Consider the following 14,581-nt stretch of genomic DNA (forward strand, 5'->3'; position numbering starts at 1 on the left):
GAGGGTCAGTACTGAGGGAGCGCCGCACTGTCGGAGGGTCGGTACTGAGGGAGCGCCGCACTGTCGGAGGGGCAGTACTGAGGGAGCGCCGCACTGTCGGAGGGGCAGTACTGAGGGAGCGCCGCACTGTCGGAGGGTCAGTACTGAGGGAGCACCGCACTGTTAGAGGGTCAGTACTGAGGGAGCGCCGCACTGTCGGAGGGGCCGTCTTTTAGGATGAGACATTAAACCCAGGCCCCCGTCTGCCCTCTCAGGTGGGACGTAAAAGATCCCACGGCCGCTATTGGAAGAAGAGCAGAGGGAGGGGGAGTTCTCCCCGGGGTCATGGGGCCAATATTTATCCCTCGACCAACATCACTAAAAAAAAAGGCGATCTGGTCATTTATCTCATTTGCTGTTTGTGGGATCTTGCTGTGCGCAAATCGGCTGCCACGTTTCCCACATTACAACAGTGAGCACACGTCAAAAAAAAAGTACCTCATTGGCTGTGAAACGCTTTGGGACGTCCTGAGGTGGTGAAAGGGGCCGGAGAAATGGGAGGTTCTTTCTTTGGAACATTGGAACAGGGGGAGGCCATTCAGCCCCTCGAGCCTGTTCCGCCGTTCGGTGAGACCACGGCTGATCTGTGACCTGACTCCATCTCCCCGCCTTCGCCCCATATCCCTTAATACCCTTTGGTTAACAGAAATCTATCGATCTCAGATTTAAAATGAACGATCGAGTTGGCATCGACTGCCGTCTGCGAAAGAGAGTTCCAAACTTCTCCCACCCTTTGTGTGTAGAAGAGTTTCTAATCTCACTCCTGAGAGTCCTGGCTCTAATTTTTAGACTGTGTCCCCTACTCCTAGAATCCCCAACCAGCGGAAATAGTTTCTCTCCATCAGTCCCCCTTAATATCTTGAAAACTTCGATCAAATCACCCCTTAATCTTCTAGATTCCAGGGAATACACCCCTAGTCTGTGTAATCTCTCCTCGTAAATTAACCCTTGGAGTCCGGGGATCATTCTAGTAAACCTACGCTGCAGTCCCTCCAAGTCCAATATGTCCTTCCGAAGGTGCGGTGCCCAGAGCTGGACACAGTACTTATTGCAGGTGTTGATGCTGACCTACTGTGCAGAACACACCAGCCGCAGTGTGGGTCCCCAGAGCTGAGACACTTCGAACACGTCTCATACTGTTTGCAGCTCTCCACTGGAACACGCCCGACCTAGAGGGAGGGAAGGAGGGGAAAGAAACAAAGAGCTCAGATGGCTTATCAGAAGAAGTACAAAAAGACAAGGGGACTTAGGAACAGGAGGAGGCCATTCGGTCCCTCGAACCTGCTACATTAGCAGCAGGAGGAGGCCGCTCAGCCCCCTCGAGCCTGTCACATTAGGAACAGGAGGAGGCCGTTCAGCCCCCTCGAGCCTGTTACATTAGGAACAGGGGGAGGCCGTTCAGCCCCCTCGAGCCTGTTACATTAGGAACAGGAGGAGGCCGCTCAGCCCCTCGAGCCTGTTACATTAGGAACAGGGGGAGGCCGCTCAGCCCCCTCGAGCCTGTTACATTAGGAACAGGGGGAGGCCATTCAGCCCCTCGAGCCTGTCACATTAGGAACAGGAGGAGGCCGCTCAGCCCCCTCGAGCCTGTTACATTAGGAACAGGGGGAGGCCATTCAGCCCCTCGAGCCTGTCACATTAGGAACAGGAGGAGGCCGTTCAGCCCCCTCGAGCCTGTTACATTAGGAACAGGGGGAGGCCATTACAGCCCCTCGAGCCTGTCACATTAGGAACAGGAGGAGGCCGTTCAGCCCCCTCGAGCCTGTCACATTAGGAACAGGAGGAGGCCGCTCAGCCCCCTCGAGCCTGTTACATTGGGAACAGGGGGAGGCCATTCAGCCCCTCGAGCCTGTCACATTAGGAACAGGAGGAGGCCGCTCAGCCCCTCGAGCCTGTTACATTAGGAACAGGAGGAGGCCATTCGGTCCCTCGAACCTGCTACATTAGCAGCAGGAGGAGGCCATTCAGAGGACCTGATAGAGGTCTTTAAGATTACAAAGGGGTTTGATAGGGTAGACGTAGAGAAGATGTTTTCACTTGTTAAGGGGGTCAGGCCAGTTTAACAGACAATTGGGAAACACAAAGGAAATTCAGCTCCTCCTGGAGAGGGGTGGGTTAATGTCCCTACTTCAGTGCAGAATGGCAGGTTTAAGGTCGAAGAGTCACGATCGAGAGAGAGGGAGAGAGAGAGGAAGGAGAGAGAAACTGACACAGGGCACGATAGAGAGAGAGAGAGAGAGAGCGAGAGAAAGAGAGGGGAGGGGAGGAGTGGGGAGGGGAGGAGAGTGGAGAAGAGGGGAGGTGAGGGGAGGGGAAGGGAGGGAGTGGGAGATGAGGGGAGTGGAGAGAGTAGAGGTAAGGAGAGTGGAGGAGAGGGGAAGAGAGGAGGAGAGGGGGAGGAGAGGGGAGGAGAGGGGAGGAGAGGAGGAGAGGAGGGGAGGGGAGGGAGAGGGGAGGAGAGTGGAGGAGAAAGGAGAAGGGAGGGGAGGGAGAGGGGAGTAGCGAGGGGAGGGAGAGGGGAGGGAGAGGGGAGAAGGGAGGGGAAGGGGGGAGGGAGAGGGGAGAAGGAGGGGAGGGAGAGGGGAGAGGGAGGGGAGGGAGAGGGGAGAAAAAGAAAAAAAAGAGAGAAACTGACAGAGAAAGAGGGAAAGAGAGGGAGAGAAGGAGAGGGAGACATGCACAGAGACGTGGAGAGAAAGAAACGGAAAGTGAGAGAGAGAGCGAGAGAGGGAGGGAGAAATCTCGAGCTCATTTCTTGGCACAGTGAAGGTAACAATTAACTGCACAGACAGGGAAAATGGTCGGTAATCGCAGGCAGTTATTACGTGGTGGAGGGCGTGACCTCTTCGAAACACAAACAGGCCTCAGGCACGGCCCAACCCGGCCTTGATGTTGGTCCGACCGAAGAGATTTGGTGGTGGATTCTTACCGCACAGTCCCCGGACCTCCAGCGCTGCCTTAAACCGCTAGAGGATCTTGTGCGTGCCCCCCAGTTCCTGGGGGAGGGGCGGGTTCGAAGAGGTAGGCCTCAAACGAGGCCTACTTCAGGAGCGACCGCAACGGACGGGTTAACGGATGGCGGGCGACAATCAGAGAGAAGAGGGGAAGGCCCGAGGCGGGGGGGGGGGGGGGCAGGTACCTTCTGGTCCGTCAGCAAGTAGATGTACTGTAGGTCGGGACTGAAAACCATGTCTCGTAGTATTGGGCTGCCCTCCATCGCTGGCACCACCTCGTACAGCATTGCATTGTGGGAGGCCTGCGGGACAGCGTCAACTCTGATCTACGGGAAGAAAAGAGATGGGGGTGGGGGGTTAGAATTCGCTCTCGTGTCTGTTTTGTCCCCCTTCCTCCCTAGGCTCGGTGGGTCTCACTCTCAGCTCCGAGTCAGAAGGTCGAGGGTTCGAGCCCCCACTCCAGACACTCCGGCCCCGTAATCCAGGCCCCGACACTCCCCCAGTGCAGCACCGAGGGAGCGCCGCACTGTCGGAGATGCCGTCTTTCGGATGAGACGTCAAACCGAGGGCCTCCCCCGCCCCCCCCCCCCCCCCTCCACCACCGTCTGCCCTCTTCGGTGGATGTAAAAGTTGCCACGGGCACTGCTGGAAGAAGAGCAGAGGTGGGAGTGGGAGGGGGGAGTTCTCCCCGGTGTCCAGGGGCCGATATTTATCCCTCACTAAAAAAAAAAAACAAGGTGATCTGGTCTTTTATCTCATCGCTGTTTGTGGGATCTTGCTGTGCACAAATTGGCTGCTGCGTTTCCCACATTACGACAGTGAGCACACTTCCAAAAGTACTTCAATGGCTGTGAAAGACTGTGGGACGTCCTGAGCTCGTGAAAGGCCCTGTCGGAATGAAAGAAGGACGTTAATAAACTTTCGGAATGGGCGTGTAATTGGCAAATGAATTTCAATATGGACGAGTGTGAGACGGCGCATTTTGTCAGAAGAATAAGGAGGCCACGTGCTCCTTGGATAATAAGAGTCTAAATGGGATAGAGGAGCAGACGGCCAGGACTCTCAGGAGTGAGATTAGAAACTCTTCTGCACACAAAGGGTGGGAGAAGTTTGGAACTCTCTTTCGCAGACGGCAGTCGATGCCAACTCGATCGTTCATTTTAAATCTGAGATCAATAGATTTCTGTTAACCAAAGGGTATTAAGGGATATGGGGCGAAGGCGGGGAGATGGAGTCAGGTCACAGATCAGCCGTGATCTCACCGAACGGCGGAACAGGCTCGAGGGGCTGAATGGCCTCCCCCTGTTCCTATGTTCCAACGAGAGAACTCCCATTTCTCCGGCCCCTTTCACCACCTCAGGACGTCCCAAAGCGTTTCACAGCCAATGAGGTACTTTTTTTGGAGTGCGGTCACTGTTGTAATGTGGGAAATACTTCAGCGATTTGCGCACAGCAAGATCCCACAAACAGCGATGCGATAAATGACCAGATCATCTGGTTTTTTTTTAGTGATGTTGGTTGAGGGATAAATATTGGCCCCAGGACCCCGGGGGAGAACTCCCCCCTCCCCCACCACGGCTCTTCTCCAGCAGTCGTGGGATCTTTTACGTCCCACCTGAGAGGGGCAGACGGGGGCCCTCGGTTTAACGTCTCATCTCGAAAGACGGCCCCTCCGACAGTGCGGCGCTCCCTCAGTACCGGCACCGGGGGGAGTGAGGTGGAAGAGTCGGGGTTCTTAATCCGGGTCGCTGACCTCGCCCAGGATGTGTGGCTGTCTGGTGGCAGCAAGGACGAGATCAGGTGCCAGCTGTTGTGCCCCCCCATCATGGTTGAATAGCCGGCTGACACTCTCAGCCCCGCCCCGCCAGAGTGGCCCCCACGGAACCGCACCCTGGTGAGAGCCAGCGCCTTCAGGGAGAGGGGGAGAGAGAGGGCCGGAGGGGTCGGCATAGTATCTCGGGCCGAATTCAACGCTGCTTAGCACGGCCCCTGCCACATCTTCTCACACACACAGATACAGGCACAGAGACAGGCAGACAGAGACACAGGCAAACAAACACACACACAGATACAGGCACAGAGACAGGCAGACAGAGACACAGGCAAACAAACACACACACAGAGACAGACACAGAGACAGTCAGACACACACAGAGAGACAGAGACAGACAGAGACACAGGCAAACAAACACACACACAGAGACAGACACAGAGACAGTCAGACACACACACAGAGACAGAGACAGACAGAGACACAGGCAGACACACACACAGAGACAGGCAGACAGAGACACAGAGACAGTCAGACACACAGACAGAGACACACACAGAGACAGAGACAGACAGAGACACAGGCAGACACACAGACAGAGACACACACAGAGAGAGAGAGAGACAGAGACACAGGCAGACACACAGACAGAGACACACACAGAGACAGAGAGAGACAGAGACACAGGCAGACACACAGACAGAGACAGAGACAGACAGAGACACAGGCAGACACACAGACAGAGACAGAGACAGACAGAGACACAGGCAGACAAACAGACAGAGACACACACAGAGACAGAGACACAGGCAGACACCCAGACAGAGACACACACACAGACAGAGACAGACAGAGACAAAGGCAGACACACAGACAGAGACACACACACAGACAGAGACACACACAGAGACAGAGACACAGGCAGACGCACAGACACAGACAGAGACAGACAGACACACACACAGAGACAGAGACAGAGACACAGGCAAACACACACAGAGACAGACAGGGACACAGGCAGACACAGACAAAGACACACACAGGGACAGAGACAGACAGACACACAGGCAGACACACAGACACTGACACAGAGACAGAGAGAGACACAGGCAGACACACAGACACGGAGATACAGAGACAGACGCACAGAGACAGAGAGACAGAGGCAGACACAGACACACACAGAGACACAAGCAGACACACAGAGACACAAGCAGACACACAGAGACAGAGAGACAGAGGCACAGAGGCAGACACAAGACACACACACAGACACAGAGACACACGGAGACACGGGCAGACACACAGGGACACAGGCAGATACAGACAGAGACACACAAACACACAGACACAGACAGAGATGCACAGACACAGAGAAACACAGACACACAGAGACGTACACACACACACACACACACACACACACACACACGGAACCACGCCCAGTTCGCTGTCGGATTTGATTTGTAAAAGAGAAACGGTGAATTATCGATAGAAAGTTGCCTCTAAGGGAGGATACTGGAAGCATTAAAGCAGGAGGGTGAACGGATGGCCTGTCAGCCCAGTCATCAGTCACCTTATAGCAGCTTTTAAGGCCTCGGAGATTGTGTTTTAAAACAGAATATCGGTGAAGGGGTGTTGGTGGGAGAGCAGAGCGAGCGTCCGGACCCTCACCGCCCGGCTCCCGTCGTCCCGAAAGTCGATCTGGGACCAGCCCCTCCCCTCGCAGCCGACGTCTGAGGCTCGATGCTGGGGATCTCCCCGCCCCCATAGCTTTCTCCCCTGGGTTAGAGAGTTCACTGCGCGTGAACCCCGGAGCGTTTGGGGGGGGGGGCTATTCGACCGGGGGGAGGGGGCCAGAGAAATCAAAGCCGACACTGGGCCCGCCTCACGTCTGTGTTCACACTCTCGCACACTTGCACTTGCACACTCGCGCTCGCACAAGCCAGCAGGATAGCGATCAGGAACTGGAGCTGATTTCTTAAGAGCCCCTCCCCTCCTTTTCCAATCGAGGCAAACTGAGGCCAAATGTAGCCCCCCCCCCGACTCTCTCCGGCCCGAGCCCCGGCTGAGATCAGCCAGCTCCTCACAGACCTCCGAGGGAAACCCGGCTCCTTTCAGGACTGCGCCTTTAAACCAAAGCAAACCTCATGGAGGCCGGTCGGGACGTGGCCCTGCCTCCGGGACGGGCTACCGAGGGCGGCATTCGACGCTGCCCCTCGCTCACGCCCGGCGCAGGAAACGGCGAGGGGGCAGAGCAGGGCAACGGGAGACTCCCTCGCTGCAGCCTGCTCTGTGCGGAGCTCTCTCTCCCGCGGGGAAATTACCGTCGCGTTAATTTGCAGCCAATGTTTCGGCCCCTCCGCTGTGCGGGAGCTTTCTGCACTGCAGGTTTCCACGCTGCTGCTCAGCACTGAGTCAATCAGGAGTGCACTGCACCGCCCACACCACCTCCTCCCTTCACCTTCTGCAGTCACGTCTCGCCGGTCCCCCGGAACAGGCTCAAAGGGCTGAATGGCCTCCTCTGACAGACCTGGACCCCCCAGTACTGTACCCCAGTGTTATACAGTGAGAGACCCGGACCCCCCAGTACTGTACCCCAGTGTTATACAGTGAGAGACCTGGACCCCCCAGTACTGTACCCCAGTGTTATACAGTGAGAGACCCGGACCCCCCAGTACTGTACCCCAGTGTTATACAGTGAGAGACCCGGACCCCCCAGTACTGTACCCCAGTGTTATACAGTGAGAGACCCGGACCCACCAGTACTGTACCCCAGTGTTATACAGTGAGAGACCCGGACCCACCAGTACTGTACCCCAGTGTTATACAGTGAGAGACCTGGACCCACCAGTACTGTACCCCAGTGTTATACAGTGACAGACCTGTACCCCCCAGTACTGTACCCCAGTGTTATACAGTGACAGACCCGGACCCACCAGTACTGTACCCCAGTGTTATACAGTGACAGACCCGGACCCACCAGTACTGTACCCCAGTGTTATACAGTGACAGACCTGGACCCCCCAGTACTGTACCCCAGTGTTATACAGAGACAGACCTGGACCCACCAGTACTGTACCCCAGTGTTATACAGAGACAGACCCGGACCCACCAGTACTGTACCCCAGCGTTATGCGAATGTCATTAAAGCACATTACCAATTCTGGAATCTCTCTGTGACAAAGGTCACAACTCGGGCACTTAATCCCCTCGCCCTGCGTCCGCCATTTTAACGCCCGCCTTAAAATGGCGGCGAGGGGAACCCGGCAAGGTGGGCCTGGGGTGGGGGGGGCGTGACCCTTCCCTCCGGTGACTGGACTGTCCGCCTCTTGTCCTGTGAGCGCCCCCTTCTTTGGAGCCCAGAGGTCGGGGAGGCCGAGCGACCAGCGTTCCCCCGAGGACCCATCCCCATCGCTGCCCCCAGATGATGTGGCATCTGGAGGCAAATGCCCGGCGGGAGTGGGTGGGGGTGGGGGGGGGGGGGGGGGGGGAGACCTTTAACCCGCAGGAGTGGGCGGGCAGGTCATCAGGAGGTTACGGCGTTTGTCGCGGACGTACCAGCCCCCTCCCCCCTCCTCCTCTCTCCACCCCCCCCCAACACAACCCTCCGCAAATGAAGAGACGGTCGTCGCAGCCTCCGTTGGTTCAAAGGGCCCCTTTCTGGCAAAGCGATCTGCTGGTTGCCCTGCCAACGCCCTTTGACCTGCCCGTGTCCTCGTTCTGACCCCCCCCTCCCCCGGCGACGGCCAATGCAAACCTATTCCGCAGCCCATTTGGTCAGTGGCGTCCACTCGTTCAGGGGACGAGAGAGGGAGTTGAACACTTAAAACCGTCCCGTGATCTCTGTGGGTTCACGGGTCAGTATTGGCCCCCAGGACCCCGGGGAGACTCCCCCACCCCACTGAGGGCAGACGGGGGCCTCGGTTTAACGTCTCATCCCGAAAGACGGCCCCTCCGACAGTGCGGCGCTCCCTCAGTACTGACCCTCCGACAGTGCGGCGCTCCCTCAGTACCGACCCTCCGACAGTGCGGCGCTCCCTCAGTACTGACCCTCCGACAGTGCGGCGCTCCCTCAGTACCGACCCTCCCACAGTGCGGCGCTCCCTCAGTACCGACCCTCCGACAGTGCGGCGCTCCCTCAGTACTGAGCCTCCGACAGTGCGGCGCTCGCTCAGTACCGACCCTCCGACAGTGCGGCGCTCCCTCAGTACCGACCCTCCGACAGTGCGGCGCTCCCTCAGTACTGACCCTCCGACAGTGCGGCGCTCCCTCAGTACCGACCCTCCGACAGTGCGGCGCTCCCTCAGTACCGACCCTCCGACAGTGCGGCGCTCCCTCAGTACCGACCCTCCGACAGTGCGGCGCTCCCTCAGTACTGACCCTCCCACAGTGCGGCGCCCCCTCAGTACTGACCCTCCCACAGTACGGCGCTCCCTCAGTACTGACCCTCCGACAGTGCGGCGCTCCCTCAGTACCGACCCTCCGACAGTACGGCGCTCCCTCAGTACCGACCCTCCCACAGTGCGGCGCTCCCTCAGTACCGACCCTCCGACAGTATGGCGCTCCCTCAGTACTGACCCTCCGACAGTGCGGCGCTCCCTCAGTACCGACCCTCCGACAGTGCGGCGCTCCCTCAGTACCGACCCTCCGACAGTGCGGCGCTCCCTCAGTACCGACCCTCCGACAGTGCGGCGCTCCCTCAGTACTGACCCTCCGACAGTGCGGCGCTCCCTCAGTACCGACCCTCCGACAGTGCGGCGCTCCCTCAGTACCGACCCTCCCACAGTGCGGCGCTCCCTCAGTACTGACCCTCCGACAGTGCGGCGCTCCCTCAGTACCGACCCTCCGACAGTGCGGCGCTCCCTCAGTACCGACCCCCGACAGTGCGGCGCTCCCTCAGTACTGACCCTCCCACAGTGCGGCGCTCCCTCAGTACCGACCCTCCGACAGTGCGGCGCTCCCTCAGTACTGGCACCGGGGGGGAGTGTCGGGCCTGGATTACGGGGGGCTCGAGTCTCTGGAGCGAGCAGGGCGGCGGGGTGGGGGCTCCTGACTCCGAGAGAGAGACCCACGGGTGTCAGAGAACTATTGTGATGATCCCACTTGCTGTTTGTGGGATCTTGCTGTGCGCAAATTGGCTGCCGCGTTCCCCACATTACAACAGTGGCCTCACTTCAAAAAAAAAGTACTTCATTGGCCGTGAGGAGCTTTGGGACGTCCTGAGGGGGTGAAAGGGGCCGGAGAAATGCAAATCTTTCTTTCTTTATATAAATCAAATTTGAAGCCCTCTATTAAATCTCCCCTTAACCTTCTCTGCTCCAAGGAGAACAATCCCAGTTTCTCCGGTCTCTCCACATAACTGAAGTCACCTGGTACCATTTCAAATTTATTTATTTTTTTTAAGAAAGGACCAGGAGATTTACAAGGACCGATTGGCAGAGAGACGGAATCCGAGATTTCTTGGAACAAGCCACTAGTCGGGGGGAGCAGATGGCACCTGTGAAATCTGGAATTATTCCGGTGTATTCAGTGCTGAGTGCTTCCAGCTGACGGAGAAACATTGGAGAACAAAAGCCCAGAGCTCCCCCGAGGTACTGGAGCATAGGCTCATGTGGAGACTGGCAGAACAGAGAGAGAGAGAGAGAGAGAGGGAGAGAGGGCGAGAGAGAGAGAGAGAGTCGGAGAGGGAGAGAGAGAGAGAGGGCGAGAGAGAGAGGGCGAGAGAGAGAGAGGGAGAGAGAGAGAGAGAGAGAGAGGGCGAGAGAGAGAGGGCGAGAGAGAGAGGGCGAGAGAGAGAGGGCGAGAGAGAGAGGGCGAGAGAGAGAGAGAGAGAGAGAGAGAGAGAGAGGGCGAGAGAGAGAGGGCGAGAGAGAGAGAGAGAGTCGGAGAGAGAGAGAGAGAGAGGGCGAGAGAGAGAGGGCGAGAGAGAGAGGGCGAGAGAGAGAGGGCGAGAGAGAGAGAGGGCGAGAGAGAGAGAGGGCGAGAGAGAGAGAGGGCGAGAGAGAGAGAGGGCGAGAGAGAGAGAGAGAGAGAGGGAGAGAGGGCGAGAGAGAGAGAGAGAGAGTCGGAGAGGGAGAGAGAGAGAGAGGGCGAGAGAGAGAGGGCGAGAGAGAGAGAGAGCGAGAGAGAGAGAGAGAGAGAGAGGGCGAGAGAGAGAGGCGAGAGAGAGAGAGCGAGAGAGAGAGAGAGAGAGAGAGGGCGAGAGAGAGAGGGCGAGAGAGAGAGAGAGAGAGAGAGGGCGAGAGAGAGAGGGAGAGACAGAGAGAGCGAGAGAGAGAGAGAGAGAGAGAGGGCGAGAGAGAGAGGGCGAGAGAGAGAGAGGGAGAGAGAGAGAGAGAGAGAGAGGGCGAGAGAGAGAGGGCGAGAGAGAGAGAGAGAGAGCGAGAGAGAGGGCGAGAGAGAGGGCGAGAGAGAGGCGAGAGAGAGCGAGAGAGAGAGCGAGAGAGAGAGGGCGAGAGAGAGAGGGCGAGAGAGAGAGAGAGAGGGAGAGAGAGAGGGCGAGAGAGAGAGGGCGAGAGAGAGAGAGAGAGAGGGCGAGAGAGAGAGGGAGAGAGAGGGCGAGAGAGAGAGGGAGAGAGAGAGGGCGAGAGATAGAGAGAGAGCGAGGGAGAGAGCGAGGGAGAGAGAGGGAGAGAGCAGGAGAGAGAGAGAGAGGAAAGAGGGCGAGAGAGAGAGAGGGGGAGAGCGAGAGAGAGCGAGAGAGAGAGAGAGAGAGAGAGCAAGAGAGAGAGGGAGAGAGAGCGTGAGAGAGAGCGAGAGCGAGAGAGAGCGAGAGCGAGAGAGAGCAAGAGAGAGAGAGAGAGCGAGGGAGAGAGAGAGAGCGAGGGAGAGAGCGGGAGAGAGAGAGAGGGAGGAAAGAGGGCGAGAGAGAGAGAGGGAGAGAGAGAGCGAGAGAGAGAGAGCAAGAGAGGGAGAGCAAGAGAGGGAGAGGGAGGGAGAGAGAGAGAGAGAGGAAAGAGGGCGAGAGAGAGAGAGAGGAGAGAGAGGGAGAGAGGAAGAGAGAGAGAGAGAGCGAGAGAGAGAGAGGAAGAGAGCGAGAGAGAGAGAGAAAGAGGCCGAAAGAGAGAGGGGCCGAGAGAGAGTGAAGGGACGAGAGAGTGAGAGAGAGAGAGAGGGTGAGTGAGAGTGAGAGAGGGGGCGAGGGAGGGCGAGTGAGTGAGAGAGAGGGCGAGGGAGAGAGAGGGGACGAGAGAGAGCGAAGGGACGAGAGAGTGAGAGAGAGAGAGAGGGTGAGTGAGAGTGAGAGAGGGGGGCGAGGGAGGGCGAGTGAGTGAGAGAGAGGGCGAGGGAGAGAGAGGGGACGAGAGAGAGGGGGGATGAGAGAGGGGAGAGAGGGCGAGAGAGAGAGGGCGAGAGAGGGCAAGAGAGAGCAAGAGAGAGAGAGTGCAAGAGAGGGCGAGAAAGAGAGAGGGTGAGTGAGAGAGAGCGAGAGAAAGAGAGAGAGAGGTGACGAGAAAGAGAGAGAGGGAGAGAGCGAGAGAGGGAGAGAGAGAGAGCGCAAGAGAGAGCGAGAGAGAGAGAGAGGCCGAAAGAGAGAGGGGCCAAGAGAGAGCGAGAGAGAGGGTGAGTGAGAGTGAGAGAGAGGGCGAGGGAGGGCGAGTGAGTGAGAGAGAGGGCGAGGGAGAGAGAGGGGACGAGAGAGAGAGAAGGGGGATGAGAGAGGGAGAGAGGGCGAGAGAGAGAGAGGGTGAGAGAGGGCAGGAGAGAGAGAGAGGGTGAGTGAGAGTGAGAGAGGGGGCGAGGGAGGGCGAGTGAGTGAGAGAGAGGGCGAGGGAGAGAGAGGGGACGAGAGAGAGAGAGGGGGGATGAGAGAGAGAGAGGGGGGATGAGAGAGAGAGAGAGAGGGCAGGAGAGAGCGAGAGGGTGAGAGAGAGAGAGCGAGAGAAAGAGAGAGAGAGGTGACGAGAGAGAGAGAGAGAGAGAGAGAGAGAAACAAGCACACACGTTTAACAGCGGGGAGTTAATGAATCAGGGGAGTGAACAAGAAGGAACTTAGGGAAACGGCAACTCCAAGAGTGTTTCCGGGGGTGGGTGGGTGGGGGGAGAGATATTATAATAATCACCGTGCACTCACAATTACGAAAAACACACACAAGTAGAAGTGGGTCCCCCGGAGGGTTTGTTAAAAATTCGAGATAATCGATGCCTTTCCCAGACTGGGGCGGGCGGGGGAGCTTTCCACAGTGTTTACTCTGTAGTTCCTGCTGTTAATTCAATCACCCTGTCCAGTCCCGGACTGTGCCAAGGTATGTCTGCTGAGATCATCGTTTGAAAAGATCCAACATTAGTGTGTGCAAGAAGCTGAGGTTTCTCCCCTCACTCTTGGGGCCTCGTGGCCTGCCTTACCCCCTCTCTGACACACCCTGCCTCTCCTGCCAGCCTGATTTAAGAGCCCTCTGCGATTGGCACGGGCATTTTTAAAAAAAAATTATGAACATCAGACGACAGCAGAATTGAAGTAATCCCCACCGTCTCTCCAAATGAGTATTAGCTGAGGGGGCATATCTGTGTAAAGGCACTCATTGTTCAAGAGCATGGCTGCAGCTCGTCACCTGCCCGCGAGGGGAGGGAGAGGGAGAGGGGGAGAGCGAGGGGGAAAGTGAGAGAGCGAGAGAGGGAGAGCGAGGGGGAGAGGGAGAGCGAGGGGGAGAGGGAGAGAGGGAGGGTGGGAGAGCGAGGGGGAAAGTGAGAGAGCGAGGGGGGGAGCGAGCAGGAGAGGGACAGCGAGGGGGAGAGGGAGAGAGCGAGGGGGAGAGGGAGAGAGCGAGAGAGGGAGAGCGAGGGGAGAGGGAGAGCGAGGGGGAGAGGGAGAGCGAGGGGGAGAGGGAGAGAGGGAGGGTGGGAGAGCGAGGGGGAAAGTGAGAGAGCGAGGGGGAGAGCGAGAGCCAGAGAGGGAGAGAGCGAGCAGGAGAGGGAGAGCGCGAGAGAGGGACAGCGAGGGGGAGAGGGAGAGAGCGAGGGGGAGAGGGAGAGAGCGAGAGAGGGAGAGCGAGGGGGAGAGGGAGAGAGTGAGAGAGGGAGAGCGAGGGGGAGAGGGAGAGAGCGAGAGAGGGAGAGCGAGGGGGAGAGGGAGGGGGAGAGCGAGGGGGAAAGTGAGAGAGCGAGAGAGGGAGAGGGAGGGGGAGAGGGGGAGAGGGAGGGGGAGAGCGAGGGGGAAAGTGAGAGAGCGAGAGAGGGAGAGGGAGGGGGAGAGGGAGAGAGCGAGAGAGGGAGAGCGAGGGGGAGAGGGAGGGGGAGAGCGAGGGGGAAAGTGAGAGAGGGAGGGGGAGAGGGACAGCGAGGGGGAGAGGGAGAGAGCGAGGGGGAGAGGGAGAGAGCGAGGGGGAGAGGGAGAGAGCGAGGGGGAGAGGGAGAGAGCGAGAGAGGGAGACCGAGGGGGAGAGGGAGAGCGAGGGGGAGAGGGAGAGAGCGAGAGAGGGAGAGCGAGAGAGGGAGAGCGAGAGAGGGAGAGCGAGGGGGAGAGCGAGGGGGAGAGCGAGGGGGAGAGCGAGGGGGAGAGCGAGGGGGAGAGCGAGGGGGAGAGCGAGGGGGAGAGCGAGGGGAGAGCGAGGGGGGAGAGCGAGGGGGAGAGCGAGGGGGAGAGCGAGGGGGAGAGCGAGGGGGAGAGCGAGGGGGAGAGCGAGGGGGAGAGCGAGGGGGAGAGCGAGGGGGAGAGCGAGGGGGAGAGCGAGGGGGAGAGCGAGGGGGAGAGCGAGGGGGAGAGCGAGGGGGAGAGCGAGGGGGAGAGCGAGGGGGAGAGCGAGGGGGAGAGCGAGGGGGAGAGCGAGGGGGAGAGCGAGGGGGGAGAGCGAGGGGGAGAGCGAGGGGGAGAGCG

The 14,581-nt window shown here is 58.6% G+C and overlaps 1 protein-coding gene across 1 annotated transcript in view; it reads right to left on the reverse strand.

Moving 5' to 3' along the window:
* The window catches only part of LOC137311619 (plexin A3-like), a gene marked incomplete at its 3' end in the record, with an annotated part of 195,978 nt that overhangs the window by 118,262 nt on the left and 63,135 nt on the right, over positions 1–14,581 (reverse strand). The window contains exons 3-4 of the mRNA XM_067978717.1: positions 3,179–3,319; positions 1,108–1,208 (exon numbers count right to left, since the gene is read on the reverse strand). Coding sequence (XP_067834818.1) covers positions 1,108–1,208; positions 3,179–3,319 — 242 coding nt within the window. The remainder of the gene's footprint in view (positions 1–1,107; positions 1,209–3,178; positions 3,320–14,581) is intronic.

This window comes from Heptranchias perlo, unplaced genomic scaffold (assembly GCF_035084215.1).
Source record: "Heptranchias perlo isolate sHepPer1 unplaced genomic scaffold, sHepPer1.hap1 HAP1_SCAFFOLD_372, whole genome shotgun sequence".
Classification (NCBI taxonomy): Eukaryota; Metazoa; Chordata; class Chondrichthyes; order Hexanchiformes; family Hexanchidae; genus Heptranchias; species Heptranchias perlo.